Source organism: Oryzias latipes, chromosome 21, assembly GCF_002234675.1.
Source record: "Oryzias latipes chromosome 21, ASM223467v1".
Classification (NCBI taxonomy): domain Eukaryota; kingdom Metazoa; phylum Chordata; class Actinopteri; order Beloniformes; family Adrianichthyidae; genus Oryzias; species Oryzias latipes.
Genome location: NC_019879.2, coordinates 812,264 through 839,361, shown reverse-complemented (window position 1 = coordinate 839,361; position 27,098 = coordinate 812,264). Strand labels below are relative to the sequence as shown.

Genomic DNA, 27,098 nt, shown 5'->3' with positions numbered 1-27,098 from the left:
AGCGTGCAGCCCTACATTTGCACAGAGTTTTCATTGAAATTGGTCGTTGGAGCGCGAGTTGCAGAGTGCGGTGAGAACGTAGCTTTTAAACTATCCGTTTTTCCATTTCTTTCACGTTTAAGGTATTCCCTCTAGACATTCTCTAAGGCCCAAAATACGCTGGAGGTCAAAGGGACTCCACACAGAAGAGCATCGCAGATGTGGAAGTAAAAACACTGAGATGACTGGATCATAGCTGTGATGTTGTTGGATTCAAACCCATCAATCCCAGTGGGGCTTTTGTGGTAAGGGTGTTACCACTGACGGTTCCAGACAACTGGACTGAGTGAGTGTGACGCCATCGGCTGAAAATGGTTTACTTCTGGCTCCAATCAAATGAAGTCAATTCAGTCGCCATGTTGGAGGCATAAGAAATCTGTTAGCAGTGGTTAGTCGTCGTCAGTCTGAGTTAACGTTTCTATGGCAACCCCTCTCACCAATCAGCAGTGAACTTGTTGAAGGCCAACACACTTTCTACTGAAAGTGGGCTCTGGAGAATCTGTCAATCAATCCTTTCGAACGATGTGAGACCACCCACTTTTATTGAGGCATGTGATTGGTCACTTGAATAAAGACATGATTAAAAAATGAGGATTAACAAAAAACATGTTAAGAAAAGATATCAGAGCAAAAATAGTTATTCTGACCAATCGAATGACTGAATAACAGATGTTTATTTCTCTTTGGAAGTCTGTGGGATTTTGGCTTCTTGGAGCACGCGGGTACTTCCTGTTTGGACCGCCAAGGGGGAGGGGTCGGTCGCTCACTCAGTTTCTCAAGTCAGTGTAACAGTGCTGACATGAACACAAAAAACATCATCAAAGATGTGTCTGACTTGCAATAAAGTGTAAAATAGAACTGATTATTTAAAATACACAATCTTTCAGGATGATCCATTATTCCCAGCCTGTAGAAGAAGTACTTTAACAGGATTATACTCATTCGTGTTGGGACAAAAAAAAAACTGACAATCTGATAGTAAAGTGTAAAGAATTAATCTTCACTGTCTAACTGACAAAATTCACCACGACACAGTTCAGAGAAAAAAAAACAGCTTTGTTGACAATTTATTTGGCCAATGTATTTGACCATGAAAACAAATAATTATTATACTTTACGTATTTCAGGATTTTTTTCCCCATCATCTTTTTACTCCCTACCATCACGTTTGTTCTAAAAATACAGTGCTGTCATAATGAGCCGTAAAAAACTTCATAGAATTGGATTCTTCTGTAAATAGACAAAAGACAAGAGATCTACTTCACACCATTAATCTTCTCCATTCATATTTTTGTTTCAATAGTCTACAAGAAAATAAATGAAGTTCTGCCTGTTTGTAAGGAACTGGACCTCTGTACAGCATGGAATAAATATCATCAAATACAAAACCAGTCATAATTTACAAAGGGCAAACTCAGAACTAAGATAAAGTTGCATTAGTTTTGGAAAATCAAACAAAAATATCACCAAAAATATGATCCTAAAACAAAGAAAGTGCACAAACGAATGTTTGCAAACTAAAATCTTTCTCTTCTATTTACACAAATGCTGCTGAATAAGGACGTAATACTCCAGAAAATCTGAAGCTGAGCAGGGGTCAAGTGGGCCGCTGTAGGGGAACGGCACCTCATAAAAGCACACGCACAGCGGTTTGCATCCAAGGCTTTTTACAGAGACGAGTCAGTACAAAACCTCTGTTTGGATTCACCTTTCCAAGACTTTTCTCATTTTAAAAACTTACATTAAATCCCACTCTTCAGTTTTCTCTAATATAAAAGGAGTGTTTGGTAAACCAATAAAATTAAAAGATGGAACTAATAGAAAACTTCACATTAATGGAAGACACACATTACAAAACAATACTGTTTGCAGCCCTACTGCTTTTTATAAATACATGTTTCTATTGCAGTCATCAAAGGAGGTCAGTGCAATTTCCTTAAGTGGAGTCTTGAACTAAAGTTTAAGGACAAGAAAACATAATGGGCCATGATTTCAATCCTATAAATTGTCACAGTTTTTAAAATTGCATTCATTATATTAGTGATCAGATCTACGTATATTTTTCTATATTTTTTTCCTTTTCTATGGATTTTAAAATAATTCTGCCTAGATTGGTACTCTGATGGTGGAGATCGTCCTTCGGAATCGCTTATGACGTATTGAATTCTTTCAAGCATGAATTTGAAGTGTAATGCATTTGTTTTTCTAATAAATTAACTCAAAAAAGGACTAATGACCACTGACATCCACTGATGCAGGAGGTCCGGCCAACAGCCTGCATCCGACATCAGCTGTGGAAAAACGCTAAGCTGTTTAGATGCTTATTGCAACATGATCGTTTTTCACAATTACACGCAAAATTTTTAAGGGGTTCCATTGTGGTGTAGTGGTTAGCACCTCTGCCTTATAGCAACAAGGTTCTGGTTCAAATCCCAGCAGGATCCTTTCTGTGTGGAGATGGCGGCTTCTATTCATGCATGGGTGGGTTTTCTCCGGCTTTCTGGTGTGAGTGTGGTTGTGTGTGGTTCTGTATTTATCTCTGTGTGGTCCTGTGATGACTGGAGAACTGCCCAGGGTGAGGCCTGCCCTTGCCTTACAGTAGCCGGGTTAGGCTCTAGGAACACGTGAATATAGAACATGGATAAATGCTTCCTAGTGACCTCAGTGGTAACCACTTCTACCCTGAGCTTTTAGCAGGGTTTAGTCATCAACCATTTCTTCATCAGCGTGAAACCCCAGCTGTCCATACTCCAGCTTTAACTCTCATAGTCATTCCAACCTATTTTTCTGCCATGAGCACAAGCTAGCAGAAATACCCAATTTTCAACAGTCAAAATAAACAATAGTAAGTAATCAAACTGATTTGAATGAGGGTTATGTTAAAAAGTTAAAATTTTTTACAGGAGCACAAAACAAACAAAATCCAGTAACCATCAGAAGACAGTAAAAATACTGTCATGTGTTGCTGAAAAACTAAACATCAACAATACTTGTAATATTTTTAGACTGCCTGACAAATCCAAAGTACAGATTAAGATCAAGACTTATCGATGCAGAATGACATCAGTGTGAGACTGTCAGATACCATCAAAACACGACCTCTTTGTTTTTCAGATCAAATCCAGCCCTACAGCAGGCCAAAGCATCGTAGGAGCCTACAAAGGCCTTTTCACTGCAATCCTACAAGGGAATTTTGAGGTGGAACAATAGGTTCATGGAAGTTTGAAGGTTTGAGGTCACTCAGTTCCTGTCTGAATACCGCCATTGCTCTCCTACAGATGGACTTTTGCATCAGTCCCCTCTACTTCTCTGTGATGTCTCGTTGATCAGCCTCCTCATCGGTTGTCATGTCTATCAGGCTTTGTTCCTCCTCTTCCTCCTTTTTCATAAAACTTGCTGCCTGTCTGTCTGTCAGTTCCATCAACTTTCTGCTGTCCACTTCTTTCTCATCCTGTCCTGCTCCGGTCTCCCTGCCGTCTCTTAGAATCACATTGTTGCAGGGCTCCTCCTGGTCATTAGGCTGTAAGGATCCAAGAGGCTCCAGCTTCTGCAAGTAGGTTGTCCCCATCATCCTTTCAGAGGGCTCTAGACCTCCATTCAGCAAACCACTAACTCCTTGTTCTTGTGCCTCCCTCTCGGCCGCTTCTCGTTCATCGGCCTCCCTCTTGCAGTAGGAGTAGCGGTGGTTCATGTGTTGTGAGTACGAGCCTGAGTGTGAAAAACGCTTGCCACACTTATCGCACTGGTAGGGTTTTTCCCCGGAGTGCAGGCGTGAGTGCTCGATCAGATGGTGTTTGTGTTTGAAGGCCTTCTTGCACGTCTGACACTGGTGTGGACGTTTCCCTGCAGACACACAACAGACAGGAAGCCACCATTAGAACAGACCCTGACATCAAGTCAATGTGAATCTCTCGACTGCAAAAAATATTTTCACATAAACAAGGCAAGGAGGGCAGCTGGCCCCAACATCAGACCCATTTCCCCCCTTCATCACTCTTAATAATTAAATAAGAATAATTCTTTCAACTACTGTCACTTTTCCACCGTTTACACAACTGATGTCATTCCAGTGGACTCTAGAGCAGAGAAAAGAAGCCTTGCATTGACCCACTGGGCAGATAGACAGACATCTATTCATAAACGTCTGTTGCACGTCGCCGTTAAAACTCCAGCAGACGACTTTCCCACAGCTCATCGTCATTGCAGTCCCATCATGCCATGAACGTTATAAACAAGCTATTTGGATAGTTTCTTCCCAACTGACACATGTTGTCTATCAGATAACTAATATACATATGTTGTAGAAGTCTACTGGGCATCTCACACAACTCTGTTTTGTTCTATTACAGGTCTACCAATAGAGTTCTAAAAGATATCTGCATATAGAAGTCTCCTATAAATCTACACATATGATCTTGGGATATTTTTAGACGTCCATTAGAGAACCTTTTTTTAAATGTTCACTAGTTTAAAAAATACATACTGCAATTTTACATCCATCCATTCATCTTAAGAACCCACTGAATTCCTTTGGGGTTCACAGGGTTGCTGGCTAAAAACCAGCTATTGTTGGGCAAAGGTGAGTTACCCCCCGGACAAGTCACCAGTCACTGAAGCACCTTGAATTACTTTGTGTACGAATTGTGCTATACAAATAAACTTGCCTTACCAGTCTGTTGCACCCTGTTTCTGTTGCTATCTAAAAAGAGCCATTTGGGTTAATTTCTAACCAAAACCCAGTGAGAGTCTCACAGTCCAACTTCCCCTGTTTAGTAAAAGACATTTAATGTGTTTCCGTGGTGGTCAATCCATTCATGTATAAACTGTAGCTTGGAAATATTTACAAGAATTCTAACATTAAGTTTGATTTTTTCCCCTATATATAACATGACATCTTTTACAACACAATCCAGTTCCTTTCAAAATAAAATAACCCCAAATAAATGTCACAGCATCAAAGCTGTGTTTATTTGTCTGGACCTCGTGTTGTGTTTAAAAAAAAAAAGTATGAAATGTGTTTGTTGACGTTCTATAAATTTCCAACTAAAACTGTTTTATTGGAATCAAGCTGACATTTGTTCAGACAGAATATAACTGGAGAAGAGACCAATTAATGCAGAGTGTTTTAAGCAGTTTTAGTCGGTTCAAAGTCCATAGCCACACAAAGATTTCAAGCTTTGGAAGCTGCTTGGTTTGTGTAGGGTGCAGAGTAACATGAGGACCAGTGCAATGCTTAAACAAACACCAATGGATTTATCTTTGTAACTGGTTATGGGAGGTAAGGTCATGCTGAAGAGGATTAGATAAAGTATGATAGAAATCAATACTTTAGCATGCTAAAATCAATAAAAGTAATTGTTCACCATCAATTTTCTGGATAGACCAAGAGGGTTAAAGCAGTAGATGGTTACAGAAGAAAAAGGTGAGGACCACTGATGAAGAAGAGGCTATAAAAGGAAGCCCTTCCCACTTTCTCTGGTTGTTGAGAGACCCTGAGGAGGATCAAAGACATTATCCTTTGGGTCAAGGCCAAGATCTCATGATCTCAAGGGAGGCTAGGAACACACTCCTTCTTCACTACAACAAATCCACACAGTGACTCTGATTTGCCTGTCAGTCTCATACTCCATTTCCCCTCACTCATAAAGAAGACTTGGAGATGCCGACTCTCGTTCGAACCCCTTCATCCTCTCCTGCAAACCGGCCCAGCGCACTCTGAAGGTCCTGGTTTGATGAGGCCAACAGAACAACACCATTTATACAAAAGCAGAAGTCAAATCCTGTGATTCTCTAACCACCACATTCCATCTGGCCCCTAGGGGCCTAGATATTCTGTCCATCAAAATTATAAATAGAGCCTGTGACAAAGGATATCCTTACCAAAGTCCAACATGCACTGAAAACAAGTTCAAGTTACTGTCAACAACAAAAGTCAAATTCCAGTTCTGTTCATAGAAAGGCTAGATGACACTTGTCAGGGCCCTGAAACCCATATTCCATATTCTGATGTACTTCATTACAAAACAGAGTGAGGCTGAGGTTCAGACACTTTCTCCAAGTCCATAAAGCACATGTAAAATTAATAGGCCAATTGCAATGAACCTTAGGCCCTCTGTAAGGTGTAGAGCTGATCTGCTGTTCCACGACCTGTACAGATATGGCACTGCGCCTCCTCAATCAGAGGTTCAACTATCGGTCAACTTCTCTTCTCCAGTATCCTGAAGTACATTTTACCAGGGAGGCTGTGGAGTGTGATACTTCGGGTTTGGAGCATACTATCTAGTCCTCCTTCTTGAAAAGGGGGACAACTATCCTGTCCCAGAAAGCCATACAAGGTTCCTCAAGAAAGCACCACAACATCAAGACACTCAGGGCCAACCTCATCCACCCACCGGAGCTTGGTAACATCAGTGTGTTGGACCGGCCCACTCCTGGGTCCCCATCCTCTGTTTCTGTAGCAGCGAGTTTAAGGAGATCCTCAAAGTGTTTCATCCAACTGACCACCTGCACTGTTAAGGTTGACGACGTCTAGTGCAGACATTGTAATCTGAAAGAGTTCAGCAGCTGCACAGTCGTGGCTGGTAAGCATGTGTACAACCTGTCATACAAGTCCTCATCTGCCCTTTGTTTGACCCTTAACACCTCCACCAGGTGCTACATCTCCCTGTTCTCCTGTCTTCTGTCCTCTCAGAGTTCTACTTTTTCTTGCATAACCGTTTCCTCTGAACAAACTCCTGAACTTCTTCATTCCAGATGAAACACTGAGTTTCTGAACAGAAGTCTGTTTATACTCCTCCCTTAAAGAGCCAATCAACACATCTATGTCCTTCCTCATCCTAACCTGCTGCTTCTGTCTTACCTGTACACATCTACCTCTCCCTCCTTTCTGTCCAACCTGTCATAATAGTCCTCATATGTCTTGATTGTCTTATGGAACCTCCACCTTCTTTGTTCTACAAGTGTGACGGGAAGATGGAAGGAGAACCTTGAAGGTCTGATGAATGAGGAGCATGTTAGAGAACACAGAGAAGAGGAGGCTGCTGTGGAGCAGAAAACAGCAAAGATCAGTAAGGATGAAGTGAGGAAGATGCTAAAGAGGAGGAAGAGTGGAAAGATGGTTGGTCCTGCAACCATACCTGTGGAGGAACGGAAGAGTTTTTAGGAGACGAGACAGAAAAGTTTCTGACTGTCTCTGACTGAACAAAAAGAGAACAGCAGCAATAAGTGTGTTTGAGATGACCCATGCAGACGCAGCGCTGTGCAGACCGCCTGGTGCGCGGTCCAATTCTACTTCTACCTAAATACACTTTTCTTAACAAATTTGAAGCAATACAACCCAAAACACTGCAACCACATCCTAGAAAATACAAATGAAAATGTACAAAAGCCACAAAAAGACTTTTTATTCACAGTAAAGGTTTCTTCAATCATCTGCCATGTTTTGAAGAAGATTTCCTCGGGTACCTGAAGAGGTTTTTGTGGAGGTCATTCTATGTTGAATTATTTTCCTGAAGACTTTTCCTCTTTATTATCGACAATATCAGTCAAATGCTTCTAGATTTATTATTTGTTATTATTTAGCTTATTTTTCCTGTTGTTGCACCTGGCCCTCTTTCCCTCATACTCCCTCATGCCCGGCGCTCAGCGCAAGCCATTGGCACTGTAGCACGAACACATGTGCATTGAACAATCCAGTGCGGCTTGTGGAGAAAAATGAGAGAGAGCGAATTGAAGTTAATACACAGCTCCCAGGAAGGAGCCGCTCTTGTCGTTCACATTACCGGCTCTAAGGCAGTTGGCTGGCTCCCGCTCCCGTCCTGCTCCTATAAGAATTAGAACCCGTCCCACCCCGGTCCCATGAATAATGGCAGAGAAAACCCCCATCCCACGGGAATCCCGTGACCCGTGGCATTCCTGAAAAAATGTTGGTCTCTATTTTAGACTTAAATCCTTTTTTAAACAAAAATATTAAGTTATGAAGCTTAAATGTTCAGTTTTGAAAATAAATATTTAGGTCAGATCTAAATATTTAATTTGCAAACTAAATGTTTAATTTAAAAAAATAAAAATATTTAGTTTACAAACTAAACATTAAGTCTGTAAAATAAATATGTAATTATAAAACAAATTAACTTGAAATAAATATTTTGCTTGTTCACTAAATATTTAGTTAGTATTGTTATATTTATTAATGCATGAACTAACAGGTGAAAATATGTATTTGAAAAATGAAACCGTTTTTTTCTCACCCAAACAGGCTAGATAACCAAAAATGCTGTTATAAACGGTACAGCATAGTTTCTGTTGGTTTTATCTCCATAGCAACCATTTTATGTTTTGGTCGTCTGGAGGTGACAAACATGTCTATGTTATTATTAGAAGAATAAGCAAAGGTAATTTTTGGTTTTCCCTGCCATCGAATGTTTTTTGTTCAACGCCCACATTCCTCATTCATCCAGTGTGGTTCCTTGGGCAAGACCCCCCACTAGGGTCATTTAGATTAATCAATTTGAATCTCTCCAGCTTAATAAACCAATAATCGATCCATAAAAGTAGAAATTGATCTTTTTGCCTTTCCTTTCTCGGTGTCAAAATGCATAACAGCAGTAGAGCCAGAATCTGCTAGCTTGATGCTAACGGAATGTCCAACGGGACAATTAGTGCTAACGCTACTGTCTGAATGAAAGCTCATAGACAATTTTCGTACTAAATGATTACCCAAAAATGGTTTCAGTTAGGATATTGAGCGTTTCATCAGTATTTTCTCCTAAGCCTCTAACACAAATAACCAACAGAAACCCTGTTGGAACGCTGAAAAGAAAGGAACATGTTATAGGCACAGTCTGCAGAGCACCGAGTCAAAAAGGCAAACACACAAAAAAAAGGGAAGATGATTGAGAAACCCAGAGACTGTGAAAAGAGGGGGCACAAAACCATCAAGGGCAGGTTAAGAAGAAGTGTCCAAGTGTTATATATACCTGTGTGCTCATATTTGTGTCTTAGGAGGGAACTGGTCTTCTGGAATGTTTTGTCGCACAAGTCACACGCGTACATACCACTTTCAGTCTTCTTAATCTTCTTCCTGGAAAGCATTGAGTTGCTGTCTGTCAGGTTATCCAGGCCTGACAGATAGTCTGCCGTTTTGTCCAGCAGCTCCCCCTGAGACAGAGACAGGCCTTCAGTGATAATCCCTCATTTGCTAACCTTATGCTCTGGACAACTCGTGCCCCCCACCCCCAACTCCAATTTGATCCCAAGTCTGGACAGGGCTTAAAGGCCCAAACTGGGGAAGTAAGTTCATTAGGGAAAACAGAAAAAAGAAAGACATATGGGGTGTGTAGATGAAGGATAAAGTGTAGGAGTGTGTGTGCAAGTAACAAGGCTTAAACTTAAACAAGGCTAAGCAATGTTCAGCCACCAGAACGGCTGAGCTCTACCAGCAGAAATTGGAAAAATCAACATGTGCAACATCCTGAAAATCGCCTCTCTGATTCTGTTTCTCACAGATGCATAAACACAGAAAACAGAGTGAAATACTCAATATATCAATAAAACTTCAGTATTTGACCTTGGTAAACCTTGTTTTTCAAAACATAATCTGTGATATTTAATAAAGTGACCAATATATACACACTCACATTATTGTCAAGTTTATGACTGGAATTTAAAAAATGTACACACCCTTTACTTCCTTTGTCCATTTCCTGCTTAGCGTTGCATTGGTCTCTTTCAATCTCAGATTCACTGAATATTTTCTACCTTTCTCTGTTTTCTCCCTTTCTTTTTCTCATGGTTGTATTCTGTCACCAAATTGTATCTTTCCTGTCTATTGACAGGTGTGTCAGCGTTTTGCATTTGACCTCTTCCTGCTCTCCACTGGTAGACTTACTAAAGTGTTGTCATTTAGCTGACGTGTCAGTGATTTTCAGATGGTGTCAGTTTTTTGTTCTGCTATCAGTCTTTTTTTTCTCCTTTTTTTTCATCACTTCAATCACCTACAAGGTTCTCTAGAATGAGTGGTTGTACTGGAGGTTTCTTCCCACCCTTTTATATATAGCAGGTTTTCCTTTCCACAGTCACTATTAGGGAATAACACTAAAAACCTTCCAATGTAATCTGTTTGAGCATTTAATTAAAATCTGCTAGGTCAGTTTGGTCTTACTGGAATAGACTAAACTGGATTATACCAACCTGGAAGGTTTGAATAGAAGTGAATTATAACAGTCATAATTACTAAAGCATGGTTTGCTGTTTCTGGCATTTTGAGCAGGGTCTTCATATAATGTCAGCTTTGAACTGTCTCTTAAATTTTAAGCTAAAATTAATTGAAAAGAGGGCAGAGAGAAAAAAACATTTTATAGGAAACTTAAAAAGTTTGAGTATTTTCTTCACAAACCTTAAGAATGAATACATTTTACAAAATTCCAGGGTAACGCTTTCTTTTACAGTACAGTACTTACAGTGTACTTAAGTGGTATTTACATGGTACTTTTTTGTAACTGCTGGGTACTTTCAGGTTATTTACATGGTATTTTATATGGAATTTACTGGGTACTTACAGTGTGTTTACATGGTACTTTTTATGGGACTTACTGGGTACTTACATGGTGCTTTGTTGTGTCTACTCTGTACTTACATGGTACTTACTGTGTATTTATGTGGTACTATTTGTTTCATACATATGTGGTTCATACTGGGTATTTATAATATGTACATATGTAAGAACAAGGTAAGTACAAATAAAGTACCTTGACCTTTAGGTCTGCACTCATTGTATGTTTCATGGTATTTACCTTGAATTTACCACAGAAACTACTCCTTAAGTACAATGAAACCGGACTGTAAAAGAAACTTAGGCCCACTTCTCTTATGAAATGTCAAAAGTTGTGTTTGGTTGGCAAACTATCACAGCCGATTTACCTGGTTTGGATTCCTGCTGTAAACTTATTCCACTATTAAAGACCAGAAGGTGATCTCATCAAACCACATTTCTGTCACAGCGTTATGTCATTATGGAGGTGGCCATGGTGCAGAGAGCAGTTGACCTCTGATCAGAACATCACAGGTTCAGTTCCCGTCCTGCCCGTCCATGTGTCAAAAGTCCCTTAGGCCCTGAACCCCACGTTGCTCCCGGTGGTTAAAGGTTGACGCCAGTGTTCAGCGGCGTGGCAGTGTGTGAACAGATGAATGTAAAGCACTTTGGGCCTTCTAAGAAGGTAGGAAAGCACTCTATGGATATACGCCATTTACAGTTATATTGAAAATGACCTGCCTTAGATGTTTTATTTATTCATTTTAAACTTCTTCTATTTGCTGTTTTTTCTAACTTGTCCTGTCCAACAGCTGAGAAAGCAGATCAGAACTGAAGGCTCCTGTGTTGGACAGATTTTACTGTTACAAGAGGGGTTTATGGATCTTCTGACACACAAGATGTATATTTGTATAAATCCCTTTCACATTTGAGGCTAAGCTTTATTCATATTATATTTGTGAATTTCGTTTTGTTCTGGATGGAAGACAGAAGACAGAATGGGACAGTAGGACATGGGGGGGCAAGGGGTACAAGAAAGGAAAAAGGGGTAAAGAGGTTGAAGAAGGGTTAAAAAAACAAAAAGAGATAAATAGTTGCTTCAGGTTTGTTACTTTAGCTTTCACATGTAGATGTTCATCCAAAGGGCACTGCCTGTCCATGCTGCATTCATCCCTACACTTAGGACATGCTTTAGATGTTTTTTAAGTTTTATGTTTTAATCTGACAGTTGTTTAAAATCTAACTAAGTTGTCCTAGAAGGAAACATCATCTGTAAGCAAACGAGCGTGAAATCAACCTTTAGGAGCTAGCATAAGAAGGCAACATTTACAAGGAGATCTGGTTTCACTGGTAAACTTACTTTATGCTGGTACTTCTGTTGTTGCATTTCAGCAAATGTGGTACCAGCAGTGTAGGTGTAGGCCATGTGAGGCAGCAGACTCATGGGATTGAGGCCTGAGAAGCCCCTAAGGCCCACATTTGTGGACTGCGTGGAAGACCTAAAGGTAGGTGGCGTAAATGCTCCATGAGGTGACAGGGGAGTATATGCGGAGCCACCGTAGAAGGGATCAATTCCAAAGAGAGGGCTGGCACTGTTCTCCGGTTGGTGACCAAAATTCCCTTTGATGTCAGAGTCCAATACCTCCGTCTTTACGCTGATGAGATCTGAAGGTACACAAGCCTGCTCTTTTTCTGCTAACTTCACGTTACATTCGGGCATCAAACCTTTAGGTCTTACTTGTTTTTCTGCCACAGAAACAAGTTTCTGTTTCACATTTCTGGGCAACGACAGATCCAGTGGTATGTCCCAAAGAGTCTCCTCAGAGATGAGGCTGCTTGGAGTGTTCGACCTAATCTGTGAGTTTTTGGAGAAAGTGGAGTGGGATGGAAAGTTGGATAAGTTGAGGGGAGATAAGGTGTTGTCCTTTAAGATGTCTGGGAGCTCATGTGGCATCACCCCTGCTGGTTGCCTAGAAGCACCAAAGTGGTTAGTTTTTTCAGGTTTCTGGGAGCTGTTGCCATTGGTTAACCCACAGTGCATATCTACAGTGAGAAGTGATTTTGGAGAATGGCCTAAGTGATGATCATGAGCACTATGATTAGGAAGAAGTGACTTTTTTCTTACACTTCCCATTTGGTGGTTTTGACTCTCATAATTGGCAAACCACTCCTTGACAAACTCTTGAGGACCAGCAACAGCATGTGACAGTTTCCCCACTTCCTCAATACTAGGCTCTGTATTCACAGCAAAACAAGCATTAAGCACTGAAAAGTGGTCCTTTAAAAGGTGAGTGGGGCTGGTCGCCCCATTGCTAAGGGACAGTTCATCGACTAGAGTCCTTTGGCGGCCAGACAGCAAGTTCTCTGCTGGTTCCAGGACTCCTCTGATTTCTTCATTCATTTTGCACAAATATCGCTCATGTTGATGGAGTGCAATGGGACCAGGGAATGTCTGTTTGCAGAACTGGCAGCAGAATGGGAGGAACAGCGTCTGTTCATCAAGTGACTTTTCTTCGCTGCAAAGAAAACCTGAGTGATTTGATTTCTCCTTCTTGTCGCGCACTTGTTTCTTTTCTTTGTTGATCAGACTCTTGGCCTCTCTGACCTTCTTCAGAGTGTAGTCAGTGATGCTTCTGGTGGGGCTACTGTGAGTCACTGCCGGAAAGCCAGCCTGGGCTTGGATCTGTGCCTCCAGCTCTTTCATATATGCCTTCATCTGGGACATCTTCTCTGGGTTCTGCCGGCATCCATTGTTGTCCATAATATGAAGAAGTTTCTGAACCTCACTTAGGCTGCTCACGGGGGGGCCCGTGTAGCTCAGGAGAGGTAGGTCTACCTCCATGCTTCCCAAATGTGAAAGAGAGCTCTGAGGAGAACTGTGGATCCCCAGAGAGCTTAAGCCATGACCATTTAGGTATACCCTTGTACCCTCAAAAACATGTTGTGATGCCATTAACAGATGATAATCACTTAAATAATTTGGTTCACCTCTGACATGAGGTTGACCTTGTTGAATTTGGGAAAAGAGGGGTTGGCCATTTTCCAGTTTGGGGTGTAGACGAGGAATTGTTGGACTTTCAGGAGACAAAGTTCTTGACCTTGGGAAGGAACAGGATTTGCTAAAATTTCCATTATGTACTTGTCCATTGAGAGTTAGCAGGCCAATGCATTTTTTGCTGCTGATATGGGAACTGTAAGATCCAGAGTGAGAGAAGCGCTTCTTACAGTTTGAGCATTCATATGGCTTTTCACCTGAAATATATAAAGAAAAAAAATTAACTTTGTACTAAAACACAGTTTTTTTTCTTCTGTAGTCAACATTTTGCTTTTTACAGTCAGAAGGTCAATTTTTACTATATTATACACTCACTGGCCCCTTTATAGGCACACCTGTCCACCTGCTCATGAATACAAATTTCTAATCAGCCAATCACATAGCAGCAACTCTATGCATTCAGGCCTGCAGACATGGTCAAGAGGATCTGTTGCAGTTCACACCGAGCATTAGAATGGGAAAGAAAGGTTATTGGCACACTTTGGTCCCCTTAGTACCAGTTGAGCATGGTTCCAACACTACAGCCTTCCTGAGTATTGTTGCTGACCGTGTCCATCCCTTTCTGACCACAGTGGACCATCTTCTGATGCTACTTCCAGCAGGATAAAGGCCCGTACACACCGGGACGAATATTCGCCAGGCGTTATTCGCCAGCGTTTTTCAACACGTTTTTTGTGTTCACACCCAGGCGATTTTCGCTGACGATGAGCCGAGCGAACATGCAATTTCATTTCCTGACATTAGATGGCGCTTAATGTAAACAGAAATACTCCTGTACACAAGGCGGCGCTGCACAACTTTACGCTTCTTAAAGTCGCTTTTCACTCAGAAGAAGAGAGCAAGTATTTACGCGCTAGTCAGAATAAGAAAAAGAAAACATGAATATTTCAAGCACCAGTTGCTCCAACTGGTGCTTGGTTCGGGGATATTTTAGAATGTCCGTCATTATTTCTTCATGGCAGTGTAGACGCTACTTGGCGTCTATTTTCTTCGCTGGTATGTGCGCTCAGAAAGGCAGTTTCGTGTTTGAGCGCCCTCAAGTTGTGTTTTACTGTAACTTCAGAAGCTCCAGACACGTATGCAATAGCGCCGTTCTCATTGGTCGTATAGTTTTCGACGTGGCGCGTCAAACCAAAAAAACGAACCCGAGGCGTTTTTTTTTTGATGCTTTGACGCGTGGCGTTTTTTCGCGGCGGTGTGCACACTCACATTGGTGCCCTTTGTTTAGTCACGAGGCGTTAAACGTCGGCGAATATCGCGCGCGAAATTCGTTCCGGTGTGAACAGGCCTTAAGGTTCCACTGTCATCAAGCTGGAATCATCTCAGACTGGTTTCTAGAACATGACGATGAGTTCTCTGGACTCAAACGGCCTCCACAGTCACCAGAATCCAATAGAGAAGCTTTGGGATGTGGTGGAACGGGAGACCAGCATTATGGATGTGCAGCAGACAAATCTGCAGCATGTCCCCCCACGATCCTCTGATTGTGTTTTTACATTGACTTAACAGTGACAAAGGACGGCCCTGATGCAAAAAAAATCATGTTCAGACTTTAAAGATGTTTTTAGAAATGGTCAGGGACGGCGCTTGTGAATGTGCATAACTATTCCAAAGGTTGGGTGCAGCAACAGCAAATGTTCTGTCCGTCTGAGCTTAGGCTTTGACTTCAGCTTTTCCAGGAGCAGCCGATCACCTGACACCTATATAAAGATAGTCATGACAAAAAAACATCAGTGGATCTCTAAAGTGTTTGCCAGTGTAGGAAGTCTGATTTCAGCAGGATGAGGTGATGGAAACATGCTCATAGAAGTACTGGCAGGAAAAGTCATCCCTGTGAAGACAGCGGTCGCACACTCCACCACTGACCGCTGTGAATGCGAAGATGCTCCTTCAGGTGGTGCTTGTACTTGAAAGCTTTTCCACACTCGCTGCATTTAAACTTGCGGTTTTCAGCTTCTTCACTGAGGGGGGGTGGCTGTGAAGAAACAAACAGATTTAAAGAGGAGGGGCCAGCAGTGGTGCAGACAAGGCAGAAAGCCAATGATGCAGATGTGACATGGAAGATGGAAAGGGCACAGGTTTGATTTCCGCTCTGCCTGCCCATTTGTTGAAATACCCTTGGGCAAGGCACTGAACCCCTACGCTGCTAATGCCATAGCATGGCAGCCCAACCACCATTAATGTGTGTGTGCATGGGTGAATGAGACTTTAGCCTGTCAAGTAATTCTAAACTTTGTTTAACTCATTGACAAACAGTTGAAGGACTGCATGTATAACAAATCAAACTACAACATTCTGAAAGATGTTTGACTGCAGCCTTCCCCTGCCCAACTAATCACAGTGGTTTCTGTTCTTGAACTTGTGCAGATCAAACTGGATGTTAACTTGGAGCGACTCTGCCCGAATTGAGGTGAGACTGGATCCAAATCAGCCAGTTTTCAGACCATAAAGCTGCGTTCACACCAAATGCATTTCGCGTCAAATTAGCGTCAGCTGAATGGCAAATTCTCTGCTCGCCGCCTGTCCAAAAAGATGTTCATAGCTCAACGCCCCTGCTGTATGTGGGAGAAGCTACCAGCTAATGTTTTTAGCCTGATCGCTACATAGATTGGTGTCTGTGTTTACCTAATTTAGCATACATGGAAGATACAGACGATGTTAAGAGATCAGGTTTATTTATTTTGAAAAGTTCTACAAAAACTTGAGTAATGCTCAGGTTTCTATGTCTGGGTTCATGAGATCATCAGAGACTCTCCCGCTGCTGACGGAAGTAGACGGACGCTTCTGCGATTTCCGCCTCTCTCTGACCGAGTTTGTCCCGCATTTACCAGAGACTGGGAAAGTTGATAAAAGTTAGAGGATCTTTTTATTTTTGCCTTGATGAAAAAAAGAAAAATATCACAAAGTTCAGGAGACCAGAGCAAACTCTAGCCCCATCGGCCCTGCGACAGACGGTCCACGGTGTACCGTCGTCAACACTAGCCAGGACGGCTCTGGAAACCCAGAGGGATACAGCAGGTTAAGAAAATGGATGGATGTTTGGATGGATGTTTGGATGGATGGATGGATGGATGGATGGATGTTTGGATGGATATATGGATGGATGGATGTTTGGATGGATGGATGTTTGGATGGATGGATGGATGATGGATGGATGGATATATGGATGGATGGATGTTTGGATGGATGGATGGATGGATGGATGTTTGGATGGATGTTTGGATGGATGGATGGATGGATGGATGGATGGATGGATGGATGGATGGATGGTTGGATGGATGGATGGATGGATGGATGGATGGATGGATGGATGTTTGGATGGATATATGGATGGATGGATGTTTGGATGGATGGATGGATATATGGATGGATGGATGGATGGATATATGGATGGATGAATGTTTGGATGTATGGATGTTTGGATGGATGGATGTTTGGACGGACGGATGGATGGATGTTTGGATGGATGTTTGGATGGATGGATGCTTGGATGGATGGATGTTTGGATGGATGGATGGATGGATGTTTGGATGTTTGGATGGATGGATGTTTGGATGGATGGATGGATGGATGGATGGATGTTTGGATGTTTGGATGGATGGATGGATGGATGTTTGGATGGATGGATGGATATATGGATGGATGGATGTTTGGATTGATGGATGGATATATGGATGGATGGATGTTTGGATGGATGGATGGATGGATGGATATATGGATGGATGGATGTTTGGATGTATGGATGTTTGGATGTATGGATGTTTGGATGGATGGATGGATGGATGGATGGATGGATGGATGGATGGATGGATGGATGGATGGATGTTTGGATGGATATATGGATGGATGGATGTTTGGATGGATGGATGGATATATGGATGGATGGATGTTTGGATGGATGGATGGATGGATATATGGATGGATGAATGTTTGGATGTATGGATGTTTGGATGGATGGATGTTTGGACGGACGGATGGATGGATGTTTGGATGGATGCTTGGATGGATGGATGCTTGGATGGATGGATGTTTGGATGGATGGATGGATGGATGTTTGGATGTTTGGATGGATGGATGGATGGATGTTTGGATGGATGGATGGATGGATGGATGGATGTTTGGATGGATGGATGGATGGATGGATGGATGGATGGATGTTTGGATGGATGGATGGATGGATGGATGGATGGATGGATGTTTGGATGTTTGGATGGATGGATGGATGGATGGATGGATGGATGGATGGATGGATGTTTGGATGTTTGGATGGATGGATGGATGGATGGATGTTTGGATGTTTGGATGGATGGATGGATGGATGGATGGATGGATGGATGGATGGATGGATGGATGGATGTTTGGATGGATGGATGGATGGATGGATGGATGTTTGGATGTTATGATGGATGGATGGATGGATGGATGGATGGATGGATGGATGGATGGATGTTTGGATGGATGGATGGATGGATGGATGTTTGGATGTTTGGATGGATGGATGGATGGATGGATGGATGGATGGATGGATGTTTGGATGGATGGATGGATGGATGGATGGATGGATGGATGTTTGGATGTTATGATGGATGGATGGATGGATGGATGGATGGATGGATGTTTGGATGTTTGGATGTTTGGATGGATGGATGGATGGATGTATGGATGGATGGATGGATGGATGGATGGATGGATGGATGGATGGATGGATGGATGGATGGATTTTCCGGTTCCGGGTTACACAGCAGGACGTGTGGCGTGCCTCTCTGCGAATACATCTATCTTCAAATTACTTAAAAAGATGATTTTTCTCCAAAAAAGAGAGCTGACCATGCCCCCGAAGAAACCCCAGGAATATGAAGAGCTCAAAAAGTCTCTTGACATTATTCAAGAAACGCTGAAAAGTTTTATGGATCAAGTGTTCGCTAAGCTAAAACCGCTCTGGGAGATGATGGAAGAGTTCCGAAGATTTCGGGCTCAAAACGAGCAGCGAGAAAACCGGGTCGAGATTCTGGAGAAAAGACTGGACGATGTGGAACAGCAAGTAAGGATGAATAATGTCATTCTCACTGGAGTACCAATCAAGCCTCGAGCGAAGCTGAATGCAGCAGGAGCTAGCACTGCTAATGCTAGCGCTAGCGTAGCTAGCAGTTCTAATACGGAGTTCGGTGCAGCGTCGCTGGAACAGCAAATACTTTCATTTCTCACATCTAAAGGGATTTCCCTGGATCTCAATACCATCGAGACCTGCCACCTGCTCCCCAGGAGAACGGAGACGGATAAACCAGCGATCCTCATCAGGTTTGTGAATCACAAACACAAGCTAGCTTTGATGAACCAAAGGAAACACCTGAAAGGTTCGGCTGCTTATCTGAACGACCATCTGACCAGAAGGAATGCTGAAATCTCAAAACATGCACGGCTTCTCAGGAAGCGTAAGCAGATTGAGAACACTTGGGTTAAAGGCTGCAGGATTTACGTCAAGTAACTCGGTCCAGAGGACCGGTCCAAGGTTCTGGTCGTGAACACCATGAAAGACTTTGAGAATTGCTTGATCACGGTCGTCTGAAACAACGTGGAGTAATAAATCAAAGATTTGTAAATCTATGACGTAAATTAATAACAGGATATGATCGGCTAGTCAGTTAGCATGTATCCTTATAGCCTTCGAATGTAAAGCGACTGACTGCTAAAGTTAATAAAAGACAAGTCCTGAATATTATTATTCCTGTTCGACCCTAAACTACAATATCAGCTGTCTGACAACAGACCAGCCAGTTGCCCAAATGCCGGCATACATCAAAGAGCTCTGCGGCGGAGCTAGTGGTAGCCTAGCAGGAGCTATCGTGTGACAAAGCAGCCTAGTTATCATAAATCTATTGATATTTTTCTTATATTCATTGAGACGGTAATAAAGTGATCATTTTTGTTTTTCATGTTCCTTTTTTGAACGAATATGGGTCACAGAGACACGGAAGTTACCGCTGAAAGCGGCTTAGTTTTGCCGGCGTACAGAGAGCATATCCGCGTGAATGACTTATGACGTGAATAATTATTGCGTTCGAACGGATTAATTATTGCGTTCGAACGACATAATTATTGCGTTCGCACGAGTTAATCATTTCGAGGGAACGGAATAGTATTTTGAGGGAACGCAATAGTATCTTGTGGGAACGGAATAGTATCTTGTGGGAACGGAATAGTATCTTGTGGGAACGGAATAGTATTTCGTGCGAACGACATAATAACCTGTGGGAACAAGATATTAATCTGTGGGAACAAGATATATTTTTATATCTTAATGTCAGGACACGGGCTCCGTAAAAACAAATGATTAATCACCTTTGAAAATTGTTAAATTGATTGACTTTTGATGATAGTACTTCACTAGCTCTTAAAATTGATAAATTGATTCAAAAATCTTTCCTAATGTAGCATAACTTTGCACATGTTTTTAACTTTTGATACTTGATGAAATTTTTGCTATGAAAATTCCTGAAACAGTGTTGTGTCTATTTTACTGATATAGTATTATGTTTTAATATAATTTGCATATATTTCAGATGCTGCATTTGCCATGTTGATTTCTAAAATAGTTATTTTTGACGTAGTACTTAAGTAATTCATCTTTGGCATGTGCTTTATTGAAACCTTATGATTATTAATTCTGTCTGATAAAACCTAGGAACCGGATATTGATAAATCATGTAATAAAATGGTTATAGTATAACGGGGTGGGATTATATAAGTTCGCTTCCTTCCACTCCCTTTCAAGCAATATTTATTAATATGTCTAATTATCCTAAGTTTGATTAGTTACCGTATGAATGTATAACTGATGATTATATTGTTTTGTGTATTATTTCTATTTGATTGCTTGAAATAAACCATTTCAAATCAAATTCAAATCAAAATCAAATGTTTGGATGGATGGATGGATGTTTGGATGGATGCATGGATGGGTCCTTAAATGGTGGATGTGACGCAGTGACCTCACCAAAGTTCAAATATTTGAACTCTGGGCATGCTGCCCAAATCACGCCGTGCCGCTCAAATAGCGCTGCCTTATAACCTTTTTCACTGTTGTTTTTTATAAGAGGATGAAGAACAAGATCTGAAGCTATTGGCAGATTACAGCAAATCCCATTATGCTCATGGTGTAATTGGTGAATTGAATGGGTTTAGTTACTGACCTTAATAAGATTTATCGGTTTGTAAAAGGAATTTAACACCAAACAATTTGAAATAACGCTCTAACACAGCAGGTTTGCCTGCATATTGATCACCACACTTTTCCCTGATTTTGCCCTGCAGTGGCTAACAGAACTACGTGTGTAAATTATGGTAAATGGCGTATTCTTATAAAATGCTTTACTATCTTCCTTGAAGGCCCAAAGTGCCTTACAGTCCCATTCATCCACACACACATTCACACACTGACGGTGGCTCCGCTGCCGAACACTGGCATCAGCCCATCAGTCTGGGGTTCAGTGTCTTGCCCGTGACACTTTGACGTGTCAAAAAGTGCCTTTTTTGTTGCTTCAGGCAAGGCAGGAACCGAGCTTGTGATCTTATGATCAGAAGTTGACCGCTCTATGGCCCCACCACGGCCTCCCCCAAAGGCAACGAGGCCAGGGGCCCCTTGGTTAGGTTCACAGCATCAGGAATTCTCAGGAAAATATGCTGTGACATACATTACATGGACATGACTCAACTGAACAGTTTGAAAGGTCATCTCAGGGCATTTGTTGACATTTTTGGTCTAAATTTTGACAAAATGATTTTCCTATTGGAGCAAATTAAACCAAATTACTCTGAAGTGATCTGTTGCAAAGATTCATCCAAATGGTAAATAGTGGCAGAGCAAGTGCAGAAACACATCGACAAAAGTTTAAAGTACAAACATCTCTCGGAAGTTTCAGGTCTATGGGAAAATGAGAAGCTGACCTTTTCTCTTCCAAGCTTGTGTGTTGTCATATGACGGTCCAACAGAGAGCTGGAGTCAAAGGTGCCCGTGCACAGCTGGCAAGCAAAGCTCTCGTCGTTCCTCTTATGCCGGTTCATGATGTGCTCCTTCAGAGATGTCAGTCTTTTGTAGCCTCGTTCACAATACGGACATGTGAGAAGTTGAGCAAAGTCATCTGTGGGATCAGAGAGCGAGCCTAAGGAGGAGTTTAAAGGTTAGGAATGCATGCTTGAAACCATGTAAACCAATCATTCTGTTGTTTTAAAGTCATCCTTAATCTACCATCAATCTGTTTAACAGACTTATTTAATGAAACATTAAAGGGAAAAAAAGCTCATCAAGTATGTGTACAAAATGAGTTGTGGTGATCAGTTTGTCATTATGTTGTATCCTCATTGTTCATCATTGCTGTTGTGTTTTCGTGACACACTGATACCCGTTTTCAGCTTTGTTGCTAGAGATGCTCAGTCATTAAAAATGAGTAATCTTCTTCTCTGCGCGCTCCTCACACACTAACCACCCTCGTGTCCTCCTTCTCTACCTCCATGAACCTCCTCTTTGGTTCCTCTAGACCTCTTTCCTCTCACCAACATAATCACTGTTTCTCCTCTTAATAAGTCCAGACCATCTCCAAATCATCCACCCTGATCTGTTCCTCTGATGTCCTCATTCCTGATCCATCCTGGTCCCAAAGAGAACCACAACATCTTCATCTCTGCTGCCTCCAGCTCTGCCTCCTGTTTCTGCGTCACAGTCTCTAAACCAACAGCATGGCTGCTCTCACCTCACACTCCTACATCTTTCCTTTGGTGACACATCCATCTGGAACCTTCCTCCATCCGTTCCAACCTGCATGAACATACCTCTCCACCTCTTTCCTCCACTCTTGTTCTGTTGACCCTAAGAAGTTCTCCACCTTCTCCACCTCTGCTCCCTGGAACTACCTGTCCTCTTCAGCTCCTCTCATTTACACATGGATTCTCTGTCTGTCTTTCCAGAGCAAACCTCCACCTCTGTAGATGTTCCTCCACCTGCTTCCTGCTCTCACTACAGACCACAGTGTCATCTGCAAACATGAAGGAGCTCAAAGCTGATCCTTGGGTCAGTCCCACCTCCACCTCCTCTGCTTCACCTCTGCCTTCCAGCTCTCATCCATGTCCTGAACATCTCCAACATTCTTCTCTGTTGCTCCAGACTTCCTCCTCCAAACCACGGCTCCTCTCTCTGGATCTACACAGACACCACGCAGCTCCTCCTGACCTCCTCCTGACCTCCTCAAAGCAAACATCTGTGCTTCTCTTTCTCTGCATGAAACCCTCCTCCTGCTCACAAATGTACCTCAGTCTAGCTTCCACTACTCTTCCTTTTCCTTTATATTTAAAGATATTTTTATAGTAATTACAGTAATTGTTCTCTTCATCACCATCTGAGTCATCCTCACAACACTGCCCTATGCTGTCTGGATACACTTTTCTCAGCGACAACCTTCCAATAAAAAAACAAGCACCTTCATATCTATAAAAATCTGTCTTCTTTTCTTTTTAAAGCATTCCTGTAGTTGTCATGTTGCTGTTTTCAAGCTTTGCTGTCTGTATCCTGTTTTTTCAGTGTTATTCTGTCATCGTTCTGTTCTTTTCTGCTCACCGTGCTTGTTCTCTTTTGGGCTTGTTGCCTCCGCTGTTCTCAGTGTTTTTGCCTCCTCTGGAGCTTCTGGGTAAATAATGATGGTGTCACTGCGCTGAAGGTACTCAACAATGGCTGCTGAATCATCATCACTGTCTTCAAATTCCTCTTTCAGAAAGTAATCATTGGGCTTGGAACCTCGATCCAACGGCTTTGCTGAGTGCGTGACAAGAGTAGGATAAGAAAGTTACTATGAGATCACTCACAGTTTTGTATTTCACAGCGTCTGTCTGTCTGTCTGAAAAATCAGCTCAAGATAAGGAGGTAAAGTAAAATACACTTACATGCTTCAAAAAGATCATAAAACTGAACAGAGAAATATTTAAATAGAACGCATCTGACAGCAATTTTAGAAAAAATTACAATGCTATTTAATATTCCTTTTTAATCATGTTTACAGGCCCACTCCAATGAAATTGGTGTTTTTGGTGTTTTTAACATGTTCTTGTCACCTTTTTTCATGATGGAGGACATGTATAAAGGATTTAAGAATTAATCTCTCAGTACTTCTTTATTGGATGAGGAGCAGATGAAAACCTAATGTGTATGACACCGGTACTGCCATGGGCGGACCGAAGTCTCGCTTTCTCCGCTCCGATTCTAAATCTGTGTTTGCACTTGCAGACAAATAGATCTATGTTTGTTTTAATTTCCACGGTTGAGCTGGACTCTGCGGCTGGATACCTCTGATATTACTGCTGTTGTTTTTCTGCTGTGCTAATGTTAACTTAGCTTGTGAGGCACTTGTCGCTAGCGGTAGAGAGTGTGAACAAAGGGATGCTGGGGAATTAGCTAGGCTAACTTCCACGCCAACAGTCCCACCCACCATCCAAAAGCAAATTTCTATTCTATTCTAAAAAACGTCACAATATTTTTGATCTATAATCGTAAGCAGGCCTGTACAATAAATCGCAAATTTATTGTTATCGCAATTTCAAGCTGTGGAATACGCATATCGCTCAAGATGGCAAAAATTGCAATAAATGGTTATCCTAAATGTGCTAAAACCATCTTATGGCAGCTTAAAGTATTTAACGAATGAAATTAATCCCTTTATGGATTTGAGTGAAATGGAAATTATTTATTTAGTTGTTTTACTATTTGTTCATGTATCCCAAGTTATACTTACTTATTTATGGGGTGAAATAACATTCTGAAAAACAGGAGAGAAAACTCTAAACTTAATGTATGAATACTCACTGAGGTGGCTGCTGTCTTCACTTTGGACCTGGTAAGACAGCAGGCCATTGGCCTCTCTAGGTGATACATCCAGAGCCAGCAAACCACCTGGGCTAGCTGCCTCCTCATCCTCACTTCCTCCTCCTCCCTCTGCTGTCCTGCTTGAGAAGCTGCTGTCATCACTCAGTGGTGCTAAGTTGTCCTCGTTTGACCCAGAGTTTGTCTCCACCACAGGATCATAGCTAAGCACTAAAAGACAGAAATACAGGAGAAACAGCTGGATTTAAAAGGGGCTGAACTGGCACAATAGCCAGTCGTGACATTTTTGTGTGTGACTGTGAGTGAGAGATATACATTACAGTTTTTCTCCATTGGTTTAGCTCATCTCTTGAAACAGAAATTACATTCTGAAAATTCTAATATCATTTGGAAAACAGTCTTACTGTTCATTCATGCTTCAAAATTAAATTCCTTTCCCATATAAACAGTCAGTGCCACCAAAAAGGCAAAGATCCTTCTCAATAGCTTTGGCTCATTTCTTGATCAGACTGGACGTTCTCAACACTCTTGGTGCTTTTGTCAAAATAATGTGGATGGTTCAGCACAACACCATGGTTCACCTGCAAAAGCTCACATCTCTCCCAACACAATTCACTCATGTGTCAAAACTACATTTCTTTCTCATTCAAACAGTCAGTGCCCCCAAAATACTTCATCCCTTTGGCATTGTATAAGCACTGCAAGTCAGAATGATGACATGTTTGTCACTATAGCAGAGGACCATTGAATTATCCCTCATGTCCACCTCTCAGTCGTAGCTCAGTCCTTCATTGACGATGGTTACTTTACTGTTTTTGTATAGTTAACAGAATACAATTTTGTATAAAACTGAAAAAAGAAAAAGGATTTTAGGGTGAGAGTAGCCTCTTAGGTATAACAGCACACGTTGCACTCATACTGCCAAGGAAATTGTAACCATTATCATTCACACACATAAAGTAACTTTCATACATCGGAGTAAAAAGAAAATGTATACAGCATAATATACTTTATAATTTAAACACAAACAAAAAAACAATGAAAATGATCTGCAGCCTACAGTGCTGTAAATAATGCTTCAGTTTCATAACCAACAGTTCTTCACTGGTCGCTGTCCTCACCCTCCCTATCCTGGCCATCGTCCTCACGCTGCTGTCTGTCTGGCCACAGATTCTCGTCCACATCACAGCCTGAATGAAGGACGCCAAAGAGGCATACAGAAGGAAGCTGGAGGAGAAGCTGAAAGATGACAACATGCTGGAATAGCAGAGCCAGAAGGGCAGGAAAGCAATTTGGATTCGGCCTTAGTCTGGACTTTGTCCTTTGCTAAAATGGCAGAATAAGACAAAGAGAAACATGAAGACCAGAAAAAGCCAGACTACTGCAGACCGTGTCCAGATGAAGAAGGTGATATGGGGCAGGTTAGCTGGATTCAGGGTTGATAACTTGTTCATGGACAGACTCCTGAACAAACATGGCTACCACACTTTTCTGCAACAGCATGCAGTTCCTTCCTTCTTGCTGGTCAGGGCTTTACCAGCAACATGACGACCCAAAACATAAATCCAGTCTCTGCCAGAACTACCAGAGAACCAAAAGACGGTAAACTTGAACAACAAAAGGAATGGGCAGCGTAGTCTTTTGACTTGAACCTCATCGTGCTGCTGTGGGATGAACTGGACAAAGCAATCTTCAATTCCCAATGGGAACCTAAGCAGGAAAGGAACATTGGGAAGAATATTATTGAAAAACACCAAATTTGTTCTAATTTGGTTGTAGATAAAATGTCTTGGCAGTTCTCAGTGGATCTGTCTGTAAAGACATTGTCAGACTTTGCTTCTACTCGATTTAGTCGTGGATAGTTTCAGCTACGTTAGCGCAAAAAAAAAATACAGCTTAAAAAAAATTCATTACTTACATTTGAATGTAAACCTCTGCATCAGAGGACACCCATGTGAAAAAATGTGTTTATCTGCGGCACAATGCAACGCAGATCAACCTCTGCCGGGTTAGCCCTTAAAAAACCATTCTGAATAAATCTACCCTCCAAATGCCCCCACAATTGGAGGGATAGGGATAAGCCGTAGGGGTAGGAGTAGAATTCGGATTCAGCTTTTCTTTAAGTTAAACACAAGTTAAAGTTCTGTAAAAACCGGGTTTTCCTAGCAGGAACGTCAAATGAGCCGTCTTAACCTTTATGGACACTGAAATGTCACAGTGCAAACCCTAACCCCAATAGAAAGACATTGATAATCCATTTTTTCCATCAATGTACTGTTGCATCAACTTTAAGACGTAACTTACTACAGTTCAATAACCACTGTTTAACAACCCAGTTTTTGATAGGAATAGAACCGGTACACTCATTGTCAAGTGTGATCTGTCCTACAGTCTCTTTTCAAATGCTTTACTAAGTGTTGGGTGGTGCACAGTGAAGTCTCAAGACCTTAACCTAAAGCCATCATCAGAGAAGAGACAGTTTGAGCCTCACCTAAACATGGTGCAGACTGATTAGACAAAGTAAGACGAAAACACGGCTGCTGCCTTTTGATAAGAGGTGGCAGATGGCTGCATGTGTCTGTGTGTTTGCCGGACGTCTGAGGCGCAAA

At 41.7% G+C, this 27,098-nt stretch overlaps 1 protein-coding gene across 1 annotated transcript; it reads right to left on the bottom strand.

Moving 5' to 3' along the window:
* Positions 1 to 1,091: 1,091 nt before the first annotated feature.
* Positions 1,092 to 23,339, bottom strand: LOC101167278 (zinc finger E-box-binding homeobox 2). The gene is made up of 6 exons (XM_023950807.1): positions 23,233 to 23,339; positions 21,570 to 21,784; positions 15,492 to 15,600; positions 11,931 to 13,822; positions 9,096 to 9,198; positions 1,092 to 3,882 (listed from the first exon to the last, which is right to left on the bottom strand). Exons 2-6 carry the CDS (start codon positions 21,684 to 21,686, stop codon positions 3,341 to 3,343), a joined length of 2,763 nt encoding a protein of 920 aa, XP_023806575.1. The 5' UTR covers positions 21,687 to 21,784; positions 23,233 to 23,339; the 3' UTR covers positions 1,092 to 3,340.
* Positions 23,340 to 27,098: the final 3,759 nt, after the last annotated feature.

Coding starts and splice junctions, on each gene's coding strand:
- LOC101167278 (XM_023950807.1), bottom strand. CDS start 21,686: ATGAACCGGCATAAGAGGAACGACGAGAGCTTTGCTTGCCAGCTGTGC. Junction 15,601..21,569: donor ACAAGCTTGGAAGAGAAAAG/GTCAGCTTCTCA, acceptor GTTTCTTCACAG/CCACCCCCCCTCAGTGAAGA. Junction 13,823..15,491: donor GCATCTTCGCATTCACAGCG/GTCAGTGGTGGA, acceptor TATATATTTCAG/GTGAAAAGCCATATGAATGC.